At 41.6% G+C, this 23,353-nt stretch overlaps 1 protein-coding gene across 1 annotated transcript in view; it reads left to right on the top strand.

Moving 5' to 3' along the window:
* The first annotated feature begins 2,330 nt into the window (after nucleotides 1–2,330).
* Nucleotides 2,331–23,353, top strand: part of HEATR4 (HEAT repeat containing 4) — a 36,306-nt gene continuing 15,283 nt past the window's right edge. Inside the window, exons 1-10 of the mRNA XM_063117635.1 lie at nucleotides 2,331–3,278; nucleotides 4,532–4,719; nucleotides 5,989–6,126; nucleotides 8,181–8,381; nucleotides 8,581–8,727; nucleotides 12,260–12,448; nucleotides 13,869–14,029; nucleotides 16,559–16,663; nucleotides 16,914–17,032; nucleotides 21,825–22,005. Of these exons, the coding sequence (XP_062973705.1) occupies nucleotides 2,341–3,278; nucleotides 4,532–4,719; nucleotides 5,989–6,126; nucleotides 8,181–8,381; nucleotides 8,581–8,727; nucleotides 12,260–12,448; nucleotides 13,869–14,029; nucleotides 16,559–16,663; nucleotides 16,914–17,032; nucleotides 21,825–22,005 (2,367 nt within the window). The 5' untranslated portion in view covers nucleotides 2,331–2,340. The remainder of the gene's footprint in view (nucleotides 3,279–4,531; nucleotides 4,720–5,988; nucleotides 6,127–8,180; nucleotides 8,382–8,580; nucleotides 8,728–12,259; nucleotides 12,449–13,868; nucleotides 14,030–16,558; nucleotides 16,664–16,913; nucleotides 17,033–21,824; nucleotides 22,006–23,353) is intronic.

Below are 23,353 nucleotides of genomic sequence, written 5' to 3'. Positions count from 1 at the left end.
TGATAACCTTTTACTTGAGAGGTACTGAATGCAGACAGCCTGGAAGTTGAGATTCCTGCAATACCTTTCATCAATATCCCTCAAGATTGTTCCCCACAATAGTAGGTGAGACCTCTAGAGATAAGTACCAGAATGATTTTCACTCAGACTCACAAACTCAATGAAACTGTTATAGCTTTAAAAGAATTATTAATTTTTTTTAAAGAAAGTTAAACAGATACGCGAACCTCCATTCAGCAAAACAAATTAAAATAATATACTCACAAGTTTGTCAGATTTCTGGAGTACAAGATCTTTGCTAAGACAAACACACACCCAATGTTGGACTCCTCCCCCTTCTCAAGAAAGACCATGGTCTCAGGCCTAGCAACTAGGCTCAAGCCTGTGGTGAAAAGTCAGCTTAGGTTTTATGGTTTGAGAGAAGAAAGAAGAGTATCTGTGTACTCAAATTCTTATCACTCATATTGACTCTGCAAAGGAGCTCTTCTCTGCAGAGGGCCTTCCATTTCCCCAGAAAAACCAAGGAGACACAGGCCTACATGCTAGGCTCAGAGAAACATCCTGGATATCGTGTCTAAGGGAAAGAAAAGTCATCCTTCTCCTCTGTGTTCAGACTTAAATACCCTTCTCAAAGACAAAGACCTCCCTCCTAATACATATTAATTTATTCTAAAATATCTAAGTCTGTTGGTCCACATCATCAGTTTAGATCATCCTCTTTGCAAAATGTTCCATTCCTTCTGTCATACTTGTTTAGCTCTAAACTGGACATTACTTCTGCTGTTCATGTGGTCAACTGGTTTACTTCTCCATTCTTCTGGATTTTCTAAACCCTAATTCTGCCTTTCCATCACCCTGGACCTTTCACCTAGTTCCTTTAACAGGAATACATACAGTTAGTACAAGTCTCAAGTTCTTGTGACTAATGTCTTTGAGCAGTATCAAATCATATTTCATCAGGCCTTATCTAAACCAAAGCACCTTGATACAGTGTTTGTACTCCTACTTGTACCTTAATATTAAAGCATTACCCCATCACTTATACATCCATTTAAACCCATTCTATTCACCCAAAAGCTTCTTTCTCTATGCTATGCCAACAAACTCTTATAATCCCACTCTTACACATATTCAGTAAAATTGTAAATGAAGAAAAAATCCTTCAGACACATATCCTGAAATAGTTCCTTCTAGGGCAAGTGTTAATGTCAGGAAAATGCATTACATTCACTGCTTGTTTGATAGCAGAAATAAATCCTTCAGGTTCTAGAACTGACAAACAGGAAAGTTTCTAGGATTTCACTTGGGATCGAGGGGTACTAGTTGCTGGAAAGGCAATATATGTGGATAAGAACAGAATAAAGTTGTATGGACAATAACAGGATAGAAATAATTATTGTCAGTACAACACATGTTGTGACTGGTAATTGTCATTAGGAAGAAGTGGGGGGAAAGAGATGCTACTTAACTTTAGTTTATTGTCAGAAATTTACAGCACCATCCTAATTAAGTTTACTTGGAAGTAATTTTAAAGGAGCTCGCTTCCAGTTAAGTATGCTGTAGGACTGGAGTTTCAGCAGAAAAGGTGTCCTACAGGCAAGAACATTTGCCAGTTGTACTGTAGCGTAATGAGCAATACTCCTCGGATCTCAAACCTTGCCAATGGTTGTACATTCAACTGGAAATAAAGTCAGAACCCTTCAGGAGCATGCATGACAAAAGACAGCACTAAGGGTCCTTCCAGATGGAGGCCTCCTAGCACTAAAATCAAGCATTAACATTGTGCATCAGTTCTATCTTTTTTTCATTAATGAATTTTCTGCAGTAAGGAAAGAGACAGAAGAAATAGTGGGCTACGAGTGGAAGGCGATGTAATCTGGAACCCCCATAAAATCCCATGAATGACGCAGTGTGATGGCACCATTAAAGGCTTGTTTGGAAACACCTATTGGCAAAGGGACATGGTATTTCCCAATGCTACCTTTCCTTTTATGAAGAGACAGAGGTGGAAAGCAGTAGATGGGCATCCTAGTTTTACTTACTCTACCTAGTTCTTCATCACGTACATCCACCATACAGATCCAGCGATATCAACGTTCTGCAACAGCAGCCTGTTTGAGATGATTTTGTTTTTCTTGGTTTAAATCTTAAATTAACTGTCTTTTGATTTGATGCAATTCATCTTTATTTTCCCTTTGCTTTTTAGGAAAAGCTCAAGTACCTCTTTGGAGAACAGGAGTGCTTGAGTTTCTTTGCACAGCTGTTCAGTGTGGATATTCTTATTTTTAATGTTCCATAAAAAGCTAGCCACTTGTCAGGAGTTTCACCAAACTTGAAAGGATGGAAGTACCTGCTTTTTTCAAGAGCAAAGATCTCTTCCCTCTTGAGTCTAGTTTGAAGGTCAAACTTGATAGAAAGAACTGGCCATCTCACCATGCTGTAGTTTCTGCAGTGAGGGCAAAAATGCCTTTAATATACCAGAGAGATGTTTCCCATACCAAGTGGCACTATGCGTGCTACCAGAAAGAGTGCCTGAAGAATGTAGCCCAGGACCTTCATTTTGCCAAAGATGTTATTAAGCAGAGGGTGCCATCAGCTCAGTCGTATAAGGAATATGACCCCACACGCCTATACGATTTTTACAGTCTCATTCAAACACAAGAAAGTGAACACATTATTTCTAAGAAGTGGCCAAAGAAGCTCAGACCACTGAGGAGATTATCGCCCACGATGAAATTAAACGTTACTCCTGCCAAGCAAGTCATCACTGCGAATGTTCCTTTCTCCTTGGAAGAAGATATCTGGAAAGCCAAGGCAGAAAGTATACTTGCAGAGGCAGATCTGCTAGTACCTATTCCTCCTCCTCCTCCTCCTCCTTGTGAGTTTCTGTACCCACAGGCATTCCTCACTGAACCTCATGAGATGTTAGGAGACACAATGAAGAAAAAATGGTCAACCCCAACAATAATTCAGAGCACCACAGCCCCTGAGCTGGAGCGTAAGAACCTGGAATGGGAAGAAAAACTGTTGACAAAGTTAAGCAAGACTACAGCTCAGTGGATTGTGAATAATCAGCCTTCCTGGGGAGGCTGGATTCAAGGTAAGCCACGGGGTTTCAAGAGGCAAAAATATGACTGGAACAGCATCCGGTACGTACTCCCTATTGAAAGTGATGTGGACTTACTGGATGAAATTCAGGCAGAGGATGAAGTTGTGGAAGGTCGTATTCAAAGGCAGGAAGTGAAGAAACTAGAGATACCTCTCACTACCTATTATAGGTAAGACACTTGACTGTCTGACAGAAGCTGTGGTGGTGTGTTACATTCTGACACTAATCTCATTGGATTTGACCCAATGCCAACATTTGTTTTATCAGCAGATCTAGGCGAGAATGATTCCCCCTCTTCTCTTTAACCTCCAGTGGGCCATCAAAATCTGCTCCGGAGAACTGAGAAAACCCTCAGAGCAGATTTTCAGGTGGCACGGAGTACTGCAGGGAGAAAGAGAGTGGGGAAAAGTCCTATTGCACTAGCAGACTTCTGTTAGCACAATGTTGGATTGAACCAATTTCTTGGATAGCAGTCCCATTAAATTAAGTGAAATTTACTTCCATGTAAGCATGCATAGAATCTAAGCTTAGCAATAATCATTTTACAGTATTTTAATGTGCTATTTTTTATCCTTTATATATTATTTTCATTTGGAGATAAAGGGACAAAGCGTTAATTTCTATGATGTCCCTATAATGGCTACTCTGGATAATTAGCCAAGTAAAGTAGTGTCGGTGTTGCCCTGAAGAATGCACTTTGACTGCTGATTGGTGCCATGATTACCATTTTTTCCATTAAGGCACAGGCCTCAATATTACCACTTAGGTTATCATTTGTTACTAGGATTCACAGACTGGCTGGCAACCCTATTCAGAACTCTGTTCATAAGAACAGGCAAAGGACAATGGCAACACTAGAAAACAAAGAGCAAAGTATGTCAAAAGGCAGCATGGTCTGCCCTGTATGAAAAATATTTGGGGAGGGGGCATTTTCTGCAGCAGGAAGCAGTAATCTTTAAAATAAAGGTTTTACCCAACTTTGTTAATCTGCAAGGCTCCTTTTGAAAAAGGAAGAATTCTAGTAAAATCAATATGCACTATTAATTTTCTTTATCAAACAACTAGATAGAGATATAACTGCATTGCTGTTGGTTGATAACAATACTACTGATTGAAAACGGAAGCGTTTAAAGTGTGTTTTCTTGGTAATAAGTCCCACTGAGTTTATGTGATACAGATGTGAAAAGTGTGATGTGATTAAAAGGGCAGTGAGACAACCTGCTTGAGAGTGCTAGCCTTTGCCCTGGCCTCACTCTGGCTCTATCCCCAAATGTCACTAAGGGACTCAGAATTCTTTGTTTCAAGGGTTTGCAAGGTGTCTTGATGGACCACAAGTTGTGCAGCTCTCTCTCTCTAAGAATTGATATATTAATTTCTGTGGCTAACCATGTCTTAAAGGGAAGCATGTTTCTCATCTGCTAGGACACCATCTTTCCACACGAGAATGCTGACCCTTGATGATCCAACTTCCAGCAACGAAACAGCAGATAAAATATCAGAGAAGAGTCTCAAACCGGTGTCTCCTATTAAACATCATGAACGGCTGAGCTCCCGGGTTGGGAAATACTCTTATACCACTCAAAATGTCTTTGAACAAGAGCTCTATTTTGGTAGGCAGAATTGGAACCTCTGCAAATCCTTTGGCAGAGTGATGGCCACCAATTTGGATGGCTTTAAAAGGGGGTTGGATAAATTCCTGGAGGCAAAGGCTATCAATGGCTACCAGCCCTAATGGTTGTGTGCTATCTCCAGTATTTGAGGCAGTAAGCCTGTGTGCACCAGTTGCTGGGGAACATGGGTGGGAGGATGCTGTTGCACCATGTCCTGCTTGTTCATCCCTGGCTGATGGCTGATTGGCCGCTGTGTGAACAGAGTGCTGGACTAGATGTTCCCTTGGTCTGATCCAGCATGACACTTCTTATGTTCTTTTACTTAGCCTTATGTAGGGATGGGGGATGATCCAAGTATTATTTGGGATCGAGTTTAACAAGCACAGAGCCCAACTATGCTGAATCAAATATGCATGGCAAGTATTGCAAGAGCTGCAGTTGTTAAGACAATCACACCTTAATTGTTTCTACAGCTGCTTAGTAGCCTGTGCACCTGCTGTAATTCTTTGTCATTTCATACTGAGCAACTCTGTTGGAACTTTTAAATAGTACAGATAGCTGGGTCTAGAAAAAATAGGGGGAAATTGTTTGTACTCATGTATGTTGTTTGTTTTAGTTTTATTTTCATCTTCCTCTAAATTGCTTAACCACTCTGTGAAGTAGGTTAGGCTGAGAGATAATGGACTTATTCAGAAGATCACAGAAAGAGGGTGGGTAGTGGAACCACGGAGTGGGAAGGGATAAGGGAACCACGAGCCTCCCCAACTGTGCAACCATGTAGAGTAGCATGGTTCCCTCGTCATCCTGCCACTGTGGCTGGTATCCCAGTGGCCACCACAGCAGAAATTGGGTTGTGCTGGCCAACGTAGCTGTTGCAATGCAGTGGTGACCATGGAGTTTGCCCACCAGACTAGAGCATTGCCCAAAGTTTCAGATGCTTTAGACGTCTGCCTCTATGGTCACCAGAATTTATCAGTGCAGCACCCATCACACAACATGGTAAGCCACCCCAGGTCCCATTACCCCACTACATGGGTACTTTACTGATGCTGGGAGTTGTAGTCACACACAACTGGAGGGCACCAGGTTGGAGAAGGTTGCAGAAAGCTTTGTGTCTGAGGAGTGATTTGAACGAAGGACTCCCCTGATTAACTTTCTAACCACCGCATCAGACTCGCTCTCATATATACTTATATTTCTGGACATCAGGAAATAGATTAGTGCTATCTCCCACCTAGGCTTTCTTCCCCTGCACCCGTATGTATTTAGGGTCAGCCAATATTGTTCATCAAGATTCCAAGAAGGATCGTTTGGTTATGGATAATCATGATGAATATTATAAACATCTCGAGCAACGCTACCCAAGACCTCCTGAGCTCTGGAGCTTCAAGCCAGCAAAAAAGACAGGTAAGAAAGTACTGTGTACTAACAGGAAAAATGCAACAGTGCAGAACATAATTTCACAGCAAGTAATATTTCTGTTCACACTCTGATTCTAAACAAGTTTATCTGGAATTAAATAGCATGACTGCCTTTTAAATAAGTGTGTAGAATTACAGCACAAATATTGTTAGCTAACAATTGTTTATGGAAGTATTTTCATTTCTCAACTTGCTCTCCAATGGAACTAAAGGAAGTCCTGTTATTTATTTATTGAATTTTATACTGCCCATAGCCGAAGCTCTCTGGGCAGTTTACAATTAGTGTGAGCATAGGCATATAATTTTAAATCCTCTATGAAATAGGAGCCTTAGTTAGGGCTGTGTAAGCTTATCAGTGTTTCCTGTCATCTGAGGCCTATAGATAGATAGACATTGAAAGAAATATATTTATATTTTTCCAGACTGCTAAAATAATGTTGGTACCATAATTGATCACTGCATACACTTTATTTTGAGATCTTCCATCTTTATAACTTCTAGTGAAATTACCCAAAGAGGTACCTATTCTTTCTCAACAGAGGAGCATATTCTGAGATTATTTACTTATTTATTTATTTAAAACATTTGTATCCCACCCTATATCACTAGGATCTCAGGGCGGCGTACAGATAAAATCATACAATATAAAACAATAAATATACACATCTAAAAACAAATTAAACCATGAATCAAGTTAAAACCAGTATATAATTTAAAAACAATTAAAACAGTTAAAACAATGTGCAAACTTTGTGAATTTAACCATTAAAAGCTTTGTTAAATAGCCATGTTTTCACCTGGCTTTTCAGATGGGTTACTCATGCTACTTATGTAAGTCCATGTTAGTCATTGCAGTCTTTTTCCCCCCAATTGGAACTATCCTTTCCCATCAGTTGTGATTCTGGGCTTCTCTAAATGAGGTCTTTATAGCATGACTATTTCTAGTCACTCTCGGAAGTTTTGGGGACAATTAAATGATGCTGTAAACAAACAAGACTTCTCCAGAGAAAAGCTGGCATAAACCATCCTTAATGGTGCAAAATTGGCAGCATATAAAGCTGGCATTGTGCTATGACGTTGCCGAGGAAGGACTTTAAATGGAGAGAGAAGAGGGTTAAATGCCTCCTTGCAACTAAGGGAGGCAGATCTGATCCCTATGTGTCTACTCAGAAGTAAGTCCCATTGTGTTCAGTGCAGCTTACTCCCAACCAAGTGTGATGAGGGTTGTAAACCTACAGCACAATCTTACTTCTACTCAGAAGTAGGTCCTGGCTTTCCTGGGGGCTGTGAGGAAACAGATTTTGCACACATGGCAGGGAGGGAGGAGACACTCCCTCGATTCAACCGGGTCTGCTGTTTAAAGGAGCCCTAGGAAGCAGCAAGGACCTCCACCTTGTCTCCCCCCTCATTCTGTGTAATCCAACTCATATCAATCATGCCAAAGAACCAGGAAGCGCAACAGTACTGGGTAAACAATGGGATTTCCCTTAATGTAGAGACGCTCTCTGTCTGCTCTGCAGAAACAGATTTTTCCCCAGGAACTCATTCCTCACAAAGGCCATATATTTCTTTTGCCCTCCTTTCCCTGAATTAGGTAGCCAGGATGGAAATTGAATGTTGAGCCATCAGCTGCACTACCTATTTGTTTTAAAATAATTCACTAGGTTTCTTTTTGTCTTCTCTCCTTTATTTCTCATAAGAGTTTTAAAGTACATTTACAACTGAAAAACACATTTACTTGGGGTTCCAAATCTCCTAAATACCCAAATTCTCTGTGTTCCCACATACAGCCTGGTATTACTATTAACTCTGTGAAAAGAGCTTTCTTGTTTATCCAGACTGTTACTTATGAAACCATGCTGGGTGACTTTTTGAATGATTGAAATTTTGCTGTAATTCATTGGCCATTATATGAAGGGAACCCAGAGAGGGGAAATTTGCTGTTTAGGTCTTGATCTCTGATTTCATTAATGTCTTAATTTTTGTGGCATGATTGCTATAAATCTGGAGGCTGTTTCCATTAACATTCTGTTGGATCAGTTCAAAGGGTGCAGAAAGGAGCCATCCACTGGACAGCACTTCCCACTCTTGTTGAAGACTTTGCTAAATTTGGTGAAGCGCAATCCCCTGTATCATCTGGGAGGAAAAGAGAGCCCCGAAGAAGGCTCGAAGAAGATGTGCCTGAGGAGATTTGTATCCGTAGGAATATGCTAGAACAGTGGAAGGCTGCCTGGAAATTTGGTGAATATTCTAGTTCCAGCTTTACTTGGCCATAATCCATTCAAATTCATGGCTGTTTTTCTATTTATTTCTATTGCTATTGTCATCACTAACTTGTTTTGGTGGCATATCTGAAAAGAGCTAGTAATCTCATATCCTTGCCATGAGTAATATTCACCTCCTATGTTCTTTTTGTGTTATTTTCCTACTCATTGCTCAGATCCTCGGTGGCAATCAGCAACTATAGAAGGATTAATGAGAGATCCTGTAGACGTGCATGTTCAAAACCGGATAAATGCTATACTTATCTGTGCGTCTGCTGTGCTTGAGCGGACCCAGGCATTCCACGATCCAAGTCAAGAGACAGGTATGAGCAGCCTTTATCAGAAACTGCTAACATTTCAGTTATGCTTCTCTGGAATTGCAAGCAGGTAGTTTGGGACTGGGATTTAAACTATCATGAATCCTAGAACTCTGGCTTATAAATAGAACGGTTAGGTGGCAATCAGGATAAATCAGGCAATCAGTCCCAGGATAAATAGCACCCTGGGTGAGGAGTGTGTCTGATGCCCCCCGCCTGAGTCAGTTTTGCAGGGCCACACAGGATTTATGGGACCTGGTGCAGGTGTGATGTCCATCGAGAACGACATTGCTCAAAACCTTGATCTCTCAGCCACTGTGCTGCAGTTTGCACAAGCCAAAGTTCGAAAAGCCACATTCTGAGCAGGGGCAGCGTACTACACAACACAGCAGGACTATCACACGTTTAGCTCTAATATTTTGTTTTGTAGCAGTTCCTATCTTTTGGTAAGCATCTTTTATTTTAGAGTATCCATTATTTTTACCTTTAAAAATAATAAAGAAAAGTTATTTAAAAAAAAACCCATATCCAGCTGACCTCTTACAGCTTCCAAGTTTATTTTATTATTATTATTTATATAGTGCTTATAGTATTTTCAGTATTTGAAGTGCTATATGCTTGGTAACGTTGCCTCAAAGTAAAGCTGTGCTCTACTGATTTTTACGTACCTAGCGCAAATGACATCAAAGTGAAAATTGAAAAAGAAACATAGTTTAAAGTTAATTGAAAGAAGATCATCTTAGGAGATAGTTCCCAAATAACCTGTCGAACCTTGAAAAGAAAGGTTTCAGACACTTGTTTTTTGCCACCCTACTTCACTGCAGACAGTACATTAAAAAAACACAGCCACTCAGCTCATCTTGGCAACCCTCTCAGTTCAGTTTGGTGCCACAGGCGACCGGCCAGCTTACTCACCCATAAGGCTGGCCCTGGTGGCAATCCTATACATACTTATCTGGGAGGAGGCATCATTGAACATAATGAGGCTTCCTTCTGAGCAAACATGAGTACAATTGCATTGTGGGGTTTTAACCCAAGCAGTTCTATTGGAAACATAGGGAACCAAGCTCTCAGAATGCACTGAATGCTCATCAGTAACATGAAAGGAGCTTCCTTTTATTGAATCATACCAAAGGTCTGTTTAGCTCCAGACAGTGCCACCTAGGGCAGGGGTGTTGACTCTCTTTGAGCCCAAGGGCTGAATTCGATTTCAGGAAATCTCGGAAGCTGCCTTCCAGTGGTGGCTGAGGCCAAAGGCAAAACAGTTAAGGCGGCCATCCAAAAAATGGCAGCATATTTTAGTTTAAAGTTCTGACTGCCAGTCATTAAGCCTTAGCAGGGTCATAGACATCTCAGAGGTTTTTGGGGTGGGTGGGGTGGGGGAGGAGACATGGGGCTAGACTTGGAAAAGGGGGGTAGGGTTATTTATTTACATTTATGAATATATTTCTATTTCTGGAAACCATCCTTCATCAGCAATGGATCGTAGAATGTTTAAAGCCACATATTAAAATAACAAGTACACACAAAAATATTACATTTTAATTATAATATTATGATAGTTTACACATTACCCCACCATCCATAGTCCTATACAATATACCAGTGATATTCAAAAAATTTTCCTCCCATGACCCAGTGCAATATTATCACATACCCTCAAGGCTCTATTCCTGTGCTTAATCTGAAAATGTCTGACATATAATATGCTTTTGACTCATTTGTCAAGATGTATTGCATTAATTTAAGGAGATTTTTTATAATTAACTAAGACCCAGTGAGCTCTCTGGAAATTACTTCTAAGTAAACATGTGTAAGTTTTAGGTAGCTAAATGTGTTTAATACTAGCTGGATCGTGCCATTATGTGATTATTATTTTTATTATTATTTTAGTTCCATCAGTGTACATGGTGCTGTACATAGTAAAACAATAAAATAGATAGATAAATAGATAGATAGATAGATAGATAGATAGTGTGTGTGTGTATGTATAGTTCAGAAATATTTACAAGGCAACCCTCACCACCCACCCCACACTGTAATTCCTAAACGGGCAACTTTTTGTCCTACAAGGCCTGAGGGGGTAGGAGGAAATGAATCTGGGGAAGGCTGAACCTGACACAAGAGGAGAGTGGCTTTTGTCTTGCAATGAGATCTGCTGGGCAGCTGAGGAGGAAGCAGAGTTTGCTTGGAGGTAATTTAGACTGACCCCCAAACACATAACCATCTGCAGGCTGACTGAAGAATCTGCCAGCCAGGATGTGAGCTTACAGCTGTTACCTGGTTGGGCATTGCCCCCTTTGGGAAATCCCAGTGGGGGGGTTGAGCCCACCCCACCCCCGTGGTTTATGCCTTTGAGCCTTAGGAGAGGCATTTCAACCTTTTGGAATGGGATGAAAACAGCAGAGAAGCCAGGAATCCACCCAATGATTGGTGGTCAGAGGAAAAGGGGCGGGGCCAGGAGAAGGGGGGAACTTTGGATAGCCAGATTTGGAGCCCAGGAGGGCTGAATTTGGCCCTCAGCCTGAGGTTCTGCACCCCTGACCTATGGCAATAGCTCTCTTTTACAGTCTGTAAGAGGTGTAGTCCTATTCATGTTGAGACAGAAAAAAGTCCTACAATTGTAAGACTTTTTTCTGGCTGATGAATGCTAGGAGTTGTGGGTCTTTTTTCTGTCTAAACATGCATAGACTTTTCTCTTCTCCCAGGCATTTTTAACAGCATTTTAACAGCATTTAACAACGTTAAGTTTGCTTTTAATGGACCCCACAATTGTTGTTTTTAAATGGATACTGTTGTTTTTATACTGTTTTTATGTGTGTGTGTGTGTGTGTGTGTGGTTTTAAATTGTATACTTTTAATGTTTACTATTTTTAAATGTAAACCGCCCAGAGAGCTTCGGCTGTGGGGCGGTATATAAATGTAAATAAATAAATAAATAAATAAATAGGACTAGGAGCTGAATCTGGGATTCATTACATTTTAAATATTAGATTTTACTCTTGAACTACAGCTTCTTCCCTGTTAACTTGATTGTATGAATGTTCTATTTGGGGTAGGCATCTCTTCTTTGTGTAATTACTTCATTTATTTTGAGTCCTGTCCTCACTGCCTATGTGGTATTCCGCCTATGAAATATACATTGACAGGTCAAGGCAAAACCATATGGCTGGGAATATGGAAACTGAAGTTTTCACTGAGAATCTGACAGACTTTCTTTGAGGCCTTGGTCAAATCATATAATCTGTATTTTCCTGTGTTCCTCAGAGGTAATGCCTTCTTCCTCAGTACTGAAAAACTGAAATTACTTCAGAACTGAAAGTCTTAAAGACACCCCCCTCTTTTGCAATTCATATTTGAGATCCCCCCCCCCCGCAAATTATCAGGTGGAAGAGTGGTGTAATGCTTTCACAGCAAGTAGATTTATAACCCCAAGAACTAATCAGTAAAATGAACAACATCAGATTTTTAAAAGCTGCCATCGTTTCTGTGTGGGCTGACAAAAATACATGTGTGTAAATGTTCTGGTTTTTCCCAGTAATAGGAATAGAATCTGTTGCAAAGGGTTTCAAAGTTGAGGATGTACCAAAGAAAATCCAGCCTTTGCTTAAAAACACCCTGTTTGATAAGGATGCCCATGTACGAATGGCCGCTGCAGTGTGCTTCTATGTCATAGGCGAGTGCAATGAAAAGGCCCAGGCCATCATGAGGAATGCTCTGATCAATGGTGAGCATGGTCACTTTTCTCTTTCTTTCATATCAAAGGTTGTTTTTGTGGACATTGTCTCCAAAACCATAACATTTCTTCCGACACAGAATATTCAGATATAGGTCAGACTAGGACCCTGATACAGCTAAGGTTATCTGTGACTAAACCCCATTGGAAACAATGGGGTTAGTTACTTCTGCCTAGCAAGGGATTACATTAGGGACATAAGAACATTAGAAGTGCCATGCTGGATCAGACTGAGGGTCCATCTAGGCCAGCACTTTGTCAACACAGTGGCTGACCAGCTGCCCGCCAGGGACCAACAAAGCAGGGCACGGTGCAACAACACCCTCCCAGTCATGTTCCCCAGCAACTGGTGCATATAGGCTTACTGTCTCGGATACTGGAGGTAGCACAGAGCCATCAGGGCTAGTAGCCATTGATTGCTACTTGAGGGGTATTATTTTTATAAACTTTTTATTCACTATATCAGTGAATTAGCAGAGTAACAGCAGTTCTTAACTATGAAAGTCAGCAAAGACCAAATTAACTTCAAGACATAGTCTTTTTTGTTTGGTACAAAAATAAAGTATTTTACTGATAGAAAATAACACAGTTTATGGCAATACAAATTTACACCAACATATTCACACACTTGGTCATACACGTTACAGCAGGGCTCACAGCAGCAGAGAGAGAATATTTTAATCTGGTTACAAAGTTCCAAAACTCTCTTTATATACACTTCTCTGAACAAATGATGAAACCACTAATTGGCAATGGCAAGACAATTAGACTTTTGCATCATCCCAATAATTCAATAAAGTCCACTTGCAAACTTGACTTTTAAGCTGATTGACTGATGCTGAGTCTTCAGTTTCTTCCAGGTTTTGCAGACTTGTACAGAAATATAGAAATCACAAAAACCAGTCCTAATCCAGGACTTCAACAGCCTTCTCCTTCAGGAATTTATCCAACCCCCTTTTAAAGCCATCCAAATTGGTGGCCATCACTACTTCTTGTGGTAGTGAATTCCATAATTTAAGATCAAAAGGGGATATTGTTGGGTGATAACATTTTAGATAGTCCAAAAGCCTATCTCAGCCTTTCCCTGGTGCCCTCTACATGTATTACCACTCCCATAATCCCCCAGCCAGCTAGCTGTCTTGGGGATTATGGGAGTGGTAGTCCAACCATCTGGAGACCTCCTGGTTAGAGACATCTGGCCTACCTAGTCCAGTGCTCTGCTCCAGCCATCTTCTCATCATACTTACTAATTGCAGGATTTGGGAGCTGTAAACATTCTTTGACAACAAAACAAGCTGCCTTAAACTAAAAGTATGATTTATTCTTGCATATTGGACCAACCTGGACTGGGCCTTTTCTTTTTACTGCTTTAGCATGACATGTCATACAGATGTTCTCCTTCTGCTCTTAGGGAATACTGCAGACAGCTGGACAGCAGCTCAGGCCCTGGCACTGGACGGCATAACCAGTTTCCCAGTCGTGAAAAGGATCCTGTCTCAGATTTTCGATGACAAGGACGATGCCACAGAAGATCAGGCTTGTCTTCTGTTATCTCGGCTCAGCAAACACACAGTAAGTGCGTCCAAGGCTCAGGAGAAAGAATGAGCTGAGAAGGGTGTGCATCATCGTCATGGCCCAGTGATGCTTCCCGACTCAGCCTTGGCTATCCCTGTTGAATACAGTTACTGAACTCTGTTCGTAGTACACGGCATTCAAGTTGCCAAAAAGAAAGGTGTGAGATCCGGGGCTGTCTTTACGGAGTTGAGTTGGCACCATGTTCCCCTTAAACCCCACGGTTTCACTTACCTGGGGTGGTGTCGGGTAATCCCCACGAGAAGGAAGGAGTGTGGGGTTTCCAGCAGTCATCCAGTTATTGGAGCTTTCCCCCTGCCCTCTTCCTGGCTTCCAGTAACCAATTGCCGGTCACCATCCACCAGGACCACCCCCCTGGATCGACTACAGAGTGAGGTCAGATGGCAGAAGAGCTGGGGTGACCTCGCTCCCACCAAAAAAGTCAGGGGTAAGCCCCCAACTTTTTTACTGTGCAGCTACGCAGAAAAGCCCCGTGGTGGTTGCCAATCTGGCTGTGCAGATTTGCAGCGACCACGGGGCTTTGAGTGCATATAGACAACCCGCTGGTGGGACTGGGGCTAGGTTTTGAATCCTAGCAGAGAATTCCATACTGGACATTCGCACAGGAAAGTATTTCGTTATGAAAACGTGGCCAGTTATGTTTGATACTCACAGACTTTTCAATGTTAAGGTTGCAGAATCTCAGGCCTGGGGGCTACCTCTGGCCTGCCTGAAGGCCAAATCCAGCCCTACAGCTTTTCCCATACTCCCCAATAATTTGGTGGTTTCCCAGCTGCCATGGAATTGTTTCCCCATTCTAAAAGTTTGAAATTACTCTCTTAAATCTTAGTTACCAACAGTAAGAGCTTTAAGCTAAAATACGCTGGTATTTTTGCCCCTGCCCCTTTCACCCTCAATACAATTTGGCCCTCTGACTAAAAGAGGTTCAACCCCTGTTCTATGGAGAACTAATGAAAAAAAAAAGAAGTACAATTTCTGCCCTTGTGTTCTAAGCATGGCAGCCAAATGCCCCTGGTGGGCAAGGGAAGTGTGCCAATATATTCCAGATCATCCTCGTACCATGGAAAATAGCCCCACAATGTGTTTTCTCTTTGACAAATTTTTGGAATTTTAATTGGACTTTCCAAATTAGTAGGAAAATTCCAAGAAGTCACCTGCTTGCTAGAATACTGTCACCACTATAGTGTTTTTTTAAAAAATTATCAAATTATTGTATATTTTTTATTATTACTGAAAGCTGCTCTGAAAGTCAATCTGTATCAGTTCCTCAAAACAAAGAGTATGCCTTTGGAGCATCAGATCATTCAGTCGGCTCCCAAAATAAGTTCTTCTGGCTATAGAACCAACTGCCTGGTAGGACGACACTATTTCTTTTCATGATGCTAGTACCCCTTTTCAGACCTTCACACCTCCTTTCCAATTCCTAGTCAGGCTAGTATCAGCTATTTCTGATTTCATCTTCCACTTACAAACTGATCAGGAATGCATCCTTGCTTCTTCCAACTACTGTGGGGCTGTGTGGTGGTCATGGATAATGATAATTTTTCCTTTGACAACTGTTTTTCCTGCAAAGGCTTTTCTTCTCGCTGGAGCCTATTTGGAAACCCTCTACAGTCTCCTCCCATCAGCATTCGAATGCAATTTCTATTCTTCCTTAGAACTCTCCAGTCTTGCCGTCCGTGAGCATGCTTGGAACTTGCAACTTCAATATACTGAAGCCAGAATTTTGTAGCTCTGACCTCTAGGCTTCTCTGAAGCTGAGGCAGTGAACAGGGAGGGTTCAGAGATTGACGTGTGGCATGCAACATGTATTTATCTCCAAATTGAGTCCCTTCTTGCAATGCTATTTTGGGGCGGGGGTGGTGGTTTAAAATTGGCAAAACTACAAGTTCTGTGCTTTGTGATCAGGTGAAATGCCTTAAAGTAGTTTCCATGTGGAAAGGATGTAGATTAAAAACAGGATGTGGATCTCCTTCCAAATCCCTCTCAATTAACAGTGAAATACTCACTACATTTCACTATTTCTGTCATTTTCAGAAGGCCCAAATCTTCTTCACATATAATATTAAAAATCTTTGCTTTTGTTGTGAATAATTTGCATAGCACTTTTCAGCACATCCAATGCTTTATTGTTGTTTGTTGTTGGTTACTTCCCAATGTGAGATAGGACACAGTTTGAAAGACAGGCTTCCCCAATCCTTCCATTGTATTTATTAACAACATAAGGTTGCCTGCATCCAAACGTGTTTGTGTATGTAAAAAACACACGCATAATAATATGCCATTTGTATTACTAAAGTAACAACCAGGCAGTCGTGGTTCCCCACCCCAAAATAGCTCAGGCATTTTCGTAAAAGCATAATGAGAAGTGGAGGCCACCTACCCTTCTAAGTAATGATACCTCCTTTACTCTAGTAAATCCTATATCTGTCTTCTCTACATTGAGAATCTTCTGCTGTGTTTATTTGGTGCTTTTTGGCGTCCTACTTATTGATGTAATCCTTTCAGGGCTTAGTTCATTGTTTGCTGGCATCTGAACTGAACAGCTATCAATGGAACCGTCGAGTTTTGGCCTGTAAAACGTTATCTCGTATTCGTGGGAGTGTCAGCCAGGTATGTTTTTGCCTCATGAATCCAACATGCAAGAGAAATATGGGTAGCGCTGTCTTGTGTACTTACAATTATCAATAAGCTGATGCTCAATAAGTTTATATGGCAATTTATGTTACCTTATGAGGTACCTTCCCATGAAGGTACTGAAGTCAGAAAGAATGTGCTATTTTAAAATGGTGTCTTTTGAATTAAGGCTGTCTTAATTTGACTGTGCTGCCTGAAGGTACTTAAGTCTTGCTGCTCTACACAGGATCTCAAGAACAAAATTGTTCAGCTGATGTGGGCAGATTGGAAGTTTGATGTACGCCAGGCAGCTGCCAAAGCTTTGGGACATTTGGAGCTTGGGAAAGAAGTCCATGACCAGCTCAGGTGGGAGTTACACAATGTAATAGCCACTTTAATCTCTAGCAAAATAGATGTGATGCTTGTTCAGGCTGAATGTTCCCTTTGCTTTGGAAACAGACTTACTCAATAACATTTTGAAATGATGGGACACATTAAAATATGTGTGCCAGAAACCCTTTCCCCATCGCTTTCACTGATTTAGTATGCTCTTGTTAATGATAAAACCAGGATAAAGGTAACAATAGTTGTAATTATTTTAAAATGCACAGAAACAATGGCTTGATCTTAATTTCAACTATGTGAATGGGGGCTTTCCAGCCTCACCCTCCCTCTGCAGTTCTCCACCCACACCTCTTAAAAATCTTTTCCTGAGGGTTGGGGGATCCTCTGGAAGAGAATGGTATGTGGTGTGGGGGAGCTGTGACAGGCAGGAAGGTGGAATTGCTAGAAATCAGATTCCCGCTCACCCCATGTGCTAGTGGAAGTGCCTTCCACTCATGCTACGCCTACTTTGATCCATGCCTTTGACTTTAACAAGACCTTTAGGAAATGTTGCTGCTGCAGTTATATGCATTCCATCCCTTATGATAAATATGTCCAGCTCATGAGCACAAGGGCTGTACTATCGGGGTAATTGCTTACCCAAAAATATAGCAGAGTGCGAAATAGCAGCAGCGTAGAGTCTGGAAATGGTTTCAGCTTGAATTTAGGAACAAAAAGAAGCACTCACGGTCTTTGGTCAGTAAGAAGCTTTACTGACACTAAATAAATTACTTACAGAATAAATGGTCATATATACAGTCTTTTCACAGTACAGCAACAACGTAGCAGTATAACATCAGCAGTCTGATAATGTCAGCAGTAAGTTCCATACAGTAAGTTCCAGCAGTAAGTACCAGCAGTAAGTTCCATACAACATGGACTTCTTAAATACACTTTTCTCCTTGGCCCAATTAACCAATAGTCTCTTCATCTTGTACATCTCGTACCGCACGTAGGCCAGGGAAGAATCTGCTTCATACTGGACTTCTCCTGGCAGAGACAATCTGGCCAAGGACATCTTTTTAACTCTTTAGAGTCCTTTTCCTTCTGTGGTTAAAAACCTAACCACAACACCCTTTCATTTTTAACTACAGAAAAAATACAATTTACATTTCATTACATTTCACCTGTAAGAAATCAACTTTACATGTTTACAACAATCCCAACATTGTGTACATTTCTCTGTGTTTTACATTTCCCAGAGACTTATTTATATGTAAGCTTTTCTTTTCTTCTTCTTCCAAGCACTGTTGAAAAACTTTGTGCTTTGGGGCGTTGAATTACTTTGCAATCTTCCAACTTGCAAACTTTCAGCAATTTTAAAACTTTCTGCTTCTGGCTTTTTAGGTAATTTCCTTTGGAAACTTTTCTACCTCTACACCAAGGTAACACCTAACTTTCCCCAGAGACTTCAGTTTCAACCCTTCCTGCAGCTTTGGGCTGAGTTTTCTTGAATGTGGTCTTGGGAACTCCCTGCCACCAGTAGACGAACCACTAGCTCCACAATCATGTACTCTTTTGCTTGCCCCTTTGCATACAGACACGTGTGTTTGAAAACACCCCCTTTCAGTTTTCGCTGCCTGAAAACACTTTTCTTGCTCTTGTTCAGACAATTTCAACACATCACTGTAACTCTCAGGTTCAGACTTCACACAACACACACTGAATTCATCTGAATACTTTAAAGGTGGAATTCCTTTGTTTTTTCTTTGTGAACGACGAGGTACACTGGCAATTTCTTCCTCCCTTTCATTTCCCTCCTCCCTTCCACTTTTGGGAGTGGAAACACTCTTCTCAGAGATGTGAGGGCTCTGAGAAGTTAACCCCTGAGTTACTGTTTTCTCTTGGTTGTTCACAGTTTCTAACAGAACTTGGGAACCTTGAATCCTGTCCCAACCTGCTTCCTGAAAAGTAGCAGACCTAGAAACAACCACCTTCCCATGACTTAAGGAAAAACGCCAAGATTTGGATTGCATGCCAGAATAACCCACAAAACGTAATTTCACAGACTTGGTTTCACCTTTAGATCTTTTGGACTTTGGGATATGCACGTATGCCCAAGACCCCCATGTTCTCAAGTGAGACAAATCTGGCTTTGAACCAAAAAGTAAACAGTAAGGCGAACTGCCTGTAACCCTGCTCCAGGTTCTATTACACAGATAGTTTGCGGTTAAAAATGCTTCTCCCCACAAATCTTGCTCAGCGTTTGCATCAGCCATTAGAGAATCTTTCTTCATTTGAAGTACTCCAATTCTTCTCTCAATTGACCCATTTTGAAAAGGAGTTTGGGGATCTATTAACCTGTGTGTGATTCCTGTTTTCCTAAACCACTCACAGAACCTTCCAGAAACAAACTCACCCCCACGGTCCGACTGCACAGAAATAATGGGCTTGTTAAAGAACTTTTCCGCCCAAGTTTTCCAATCCCTAAAAGTTTCAAAAGCTTCTGATTTTCGCTTCAGTAAATAACACCAACTAAAGCGTGTGTAATCATCCAGAATTACAAGCACGTAACTGGATCCCCCTTGTGTAGGCGTGAATGGCCCTACCAAGTCAATAAATACCAGTTCAAAAGGCTTTTGTGACACCCTGTCACTTTTCCTGCAGATGTTCTGCACCCGGGATTTGGTCTGATGACAGATTGAACAATCCAAGAAATTTTTACAGTTTCGCAAGCTTAACCCTGTACACACTTGAGGCATGTGACTTAACACTTTAAAACTTGCATGACCTAAACGCCTGTGCAACTCATGAACACAATTTTTATGGTCTGGCACGTTACCAGTTTGTGCCGCCCTTTCTTTACCTGCACCCATGTAAAACAGTCCATTTTTAACATGTCCCAGTGCCACATTTTGTCCATCCTTAATCACTTGGCACTCATCCTTCTGAAACGTAACAACGTATCCTTCAGACGTTAGAGCACTAACAGAAAGGAGACAAAAATCTAAATCTGGAACATACAGAACCTGTTCACACTCCTTTTGCAGACATGGAACGTAGCAACAGCCAATTCCTTCCACCCTCGACGTTCGTCCATCTGCAAGCGTGATTGACTTCACCTTGCTTGGTTCCAACTTCCGAAATGCCTCTGGATTATTAGAAATTGTTCTGGACGACGCAGAATCAATCAGCCAAACCTCTTGGGCCTCGTTACACCTCACTGTGGCTGAAACAAATGCATTCGAGCATTCCTTCTCCTCTCCAGCCTGTGTAACTCCCTTCTTCCTCTTTTTACAGAAGCGTTTGATATGACCCGGCTGTTTGCAAAAATAACACTTTCTTATTGCAACTGCGGTTCTCTCCACACTGTTGTCTTGGAAACACTTATCTCTCTGCATTCTTTCTCTGCTGCCAAGGGCTGACTGCTTAACCCTTTCCTGGCAGTTTTCCTCCTTCCTGGAAAGACGCCGTTTCTCTTCTTGGAGCAAACGACCCGTCAAATAATGAAGAGTGAGTTCATCAGTCTTCATACTTTCCAGACTGGTTGTCAGAATGTCCCAGCTTTGAGGCAACGACCCCAAAATCAGGTAGCACTTATGCTCTTCCGTAAAAACGATTCCGACCTCCTGCAACTGGACAAATAGAGATCTCACCTGTTGGAGATGATTTGCCAAACTTCCAGCCTCCTCCAACTTTAACCGATACAGCTCTCTGGTGAGGCTCAGCCGTGTGCTTGCCGACGCACGCACATAAATCTGTCTCAGCGCATTCCAGCTGTCTCTTGCCGTCTCATCTCTGTTGATATGGACAATTTGCGAGTCCTCCATACTCAAGACAATGTTTGCTTTGGCCCTTTCATTCTGCTCTTCCCACACTTGTGCTTCTTGAGCAGTCTGACCAACCGGCCTCGGGACACTCACGACGTTCCAACATCTGTCCCGCTTCAAAAACATTTCCATCTTGAATGACCACGTTAAGTAATTTCTCTCATTCAGCCGTTCCACCGGAATACTGGATGCCATCTGAACCTGGGCCATCCTCACCGGCTGGGCTGGAGCGCGACTCACACTGGATACAGACCCGTCTGAGCTCGATGAACTGCCTGAGCTCGACTCCGTCTTTCCCTCCAGCGTTCCTTTGCTCTCAAGCTTTCCAGCAACCAAAAATTATGCCTTCCAGACTTTCTCTGGGCCCATAACCTATCGGGGTAATTGCTTACCCAAAAATATAGCAGAGTGCGAAATAGCAGCAGCGTAGAGTCTGGAAATGGTTTCAGCTTGAATTTAGGAACAAAAAGAAGCACTCACGGTCTTTGGTCAGTAAGAAGCTTTACTGACACTAAATAAATTACTTACAGAATAAATGGTCATATATACAGTCTTTTCACAGTACAGCAACAACGTAGCAGTATAACATCAGCAGTCTGATAATGTCAGCAGTAAGTTCCATACAGTAAGTTCCAGCAGTAAGTACCAGCAGTAAGTTCCATACAACATGGACTTCTTAAATACACTTTTCTCCTTGGCCCAATTAACCAATAGTCTCTTCATCTTGTACATCTCGTACCGCACGTAGGCCAGGGAAGAATCTGCTTCATACTGGACTTCTCCTGGCAGAGACAATCTGGCCAAGGACATCTTTTTAACTCTTTAGAGTCCTTTTCCTTCTGTGGTTAAAAACCTAACCACAACAGATTCTACTACACTAGGACAGTTATTGTAATTAATTATCTTGGACCAAATAGGTTTGGTTTTGCCTCAAAGTATGAATAACCTTGGATGCACAAACCAAGTTCAACCATTGCTCATTAAGGACTCCCTTGTGCTTTTAGGGAGGGGCTGAAAAGAGGAAATTACCGGATGAGGGTGGAAGCTCTTTCGTTGATTGGCTGGCTGAAATTCATGACAGCCAGGCTCCTCCCTGGCTTTCTTCGATGTTTCTCCGACGACTTTGTAGCTGTCCGAAAAGAAGCCTGCTGGACAGCTGCAATACTTAAGATTAAAGAAGAGATGGTGAGTGGTCAAAATGCCTAACACAGGCCTGAATGCAGAGGTATGGATAAACTCCAGTCTTATATGAAGGGGTGGCTAATCTCTGTGTTCTTGGGAGCTACCCTATACTCCAGACACCATTGCGCTAGTGGAATGACACTGTTGGATACAACCTGTACTTCTCTGTGCAGTCTGTCCTATAATAAATCAGCTTGATAAATTAATCTATCCTCCTCCAGTTGATAGAAGTCAATAGTCATCTTCCCCTTGTAAAATCAGGCATCCTTATTCACCAAAGGAGATCTTTCTTTAGAACTAGCCTTGCCTGCATCGCTGATGTGGATGCAAAATGCAGAGGCCCATCTGGGTATGTGATCCCACATCTCCATTGAGATGCTCATTCTGGCTGGATGTGTCTTTGGATGTAGATGGGAATGGGCATCCCCATCTAGGTCAACATTTGTAATTAGCAGGTTGAGCTTGATGGGGAGGGATGATAGGTCAGTGGCCAAACCATTGTTTATATATGGGCATCTTTGTTTTTAAAAAAAGGTGTCAGGTAGTAGAGCCAGGAAAGATCCTTGCCTGAGACCTTGGAGATTAGACCACAGTAGCTGAATCAGTGCTCTGAAATAAGCGTAAAACAGCTGCTTATGTTCATAAAATCATCAAGGAGTGAGAGGATCTGAGAAAAAAGGATACTTCCTGAAAATCCCCTTAATTCAGATTGGCAATGATCCTTTGCCTTTCAAGGACACATGAGATACAGTATTTATATTAAAGACAGCTATTGCTTCTTTTCCTTCCAAGGAAAACTGTGAGTTAAGTTGTGGAGGGTTTTTTGGGGTGGTGGGCAGGGGAAATATGTTAGAGCCAATGGGGCCAGTTGAAGTCACTTTGGGGCTTGGATCTGGTTCACAGAATGCCAGTTAGCTTTCCTTGGGAGAGCATCTCTTGTATCTTTTAGCTTAGAATATACTTTCTCAAAGCTCTAAATAATTCAGCTATGCTTATCATTCGTTCATTCATTCATTCCCATATTCTATAAAAGGGATGGGCAGAAGGTAGACTGGAGTCTACTGATTGATCTCCGGTGATTTCCACTTCACCAGCAAGGATTTCTAACTCCAAATGGTTTAGCAATAGCAGCAGAATGACTCCTCTCACTTTAACTTACAATGCTGAATTGAAGAATGTGGGTGGGGGGCAACTAGGAGTTGAATTTTGTGTGGAGGGACTATGAGCTCCATTCAGTTCTGGTACTCAAAATAAATAAATTCCTGCGCTCAGAATTTTTTCATTCTAAGCCTGGTTCACATGTAATGACAACTCCATGGGTTGTTTAAACCATGGGTTGTCAGGGCTCAGC

The sequence above is a fragment of the Elgaria multicarinata genome, chromosome 2 (assembly GCF_023053635.1).
Source record: "Elgaria multicarinata webbii isolate HBS135686 ecotype San Diego chromosome 2, rElgMul1.1.pri, whole genome shotgun sequence".
NCBI lineage: Eukaryota > Metazoa > Chordata > Lepidosauria > Squamata > Anguidae > Elgaria > Elgaria multicarinata.
This window is presented reverse-complemented; position numbering and strand designations above follow the sequence as displayed.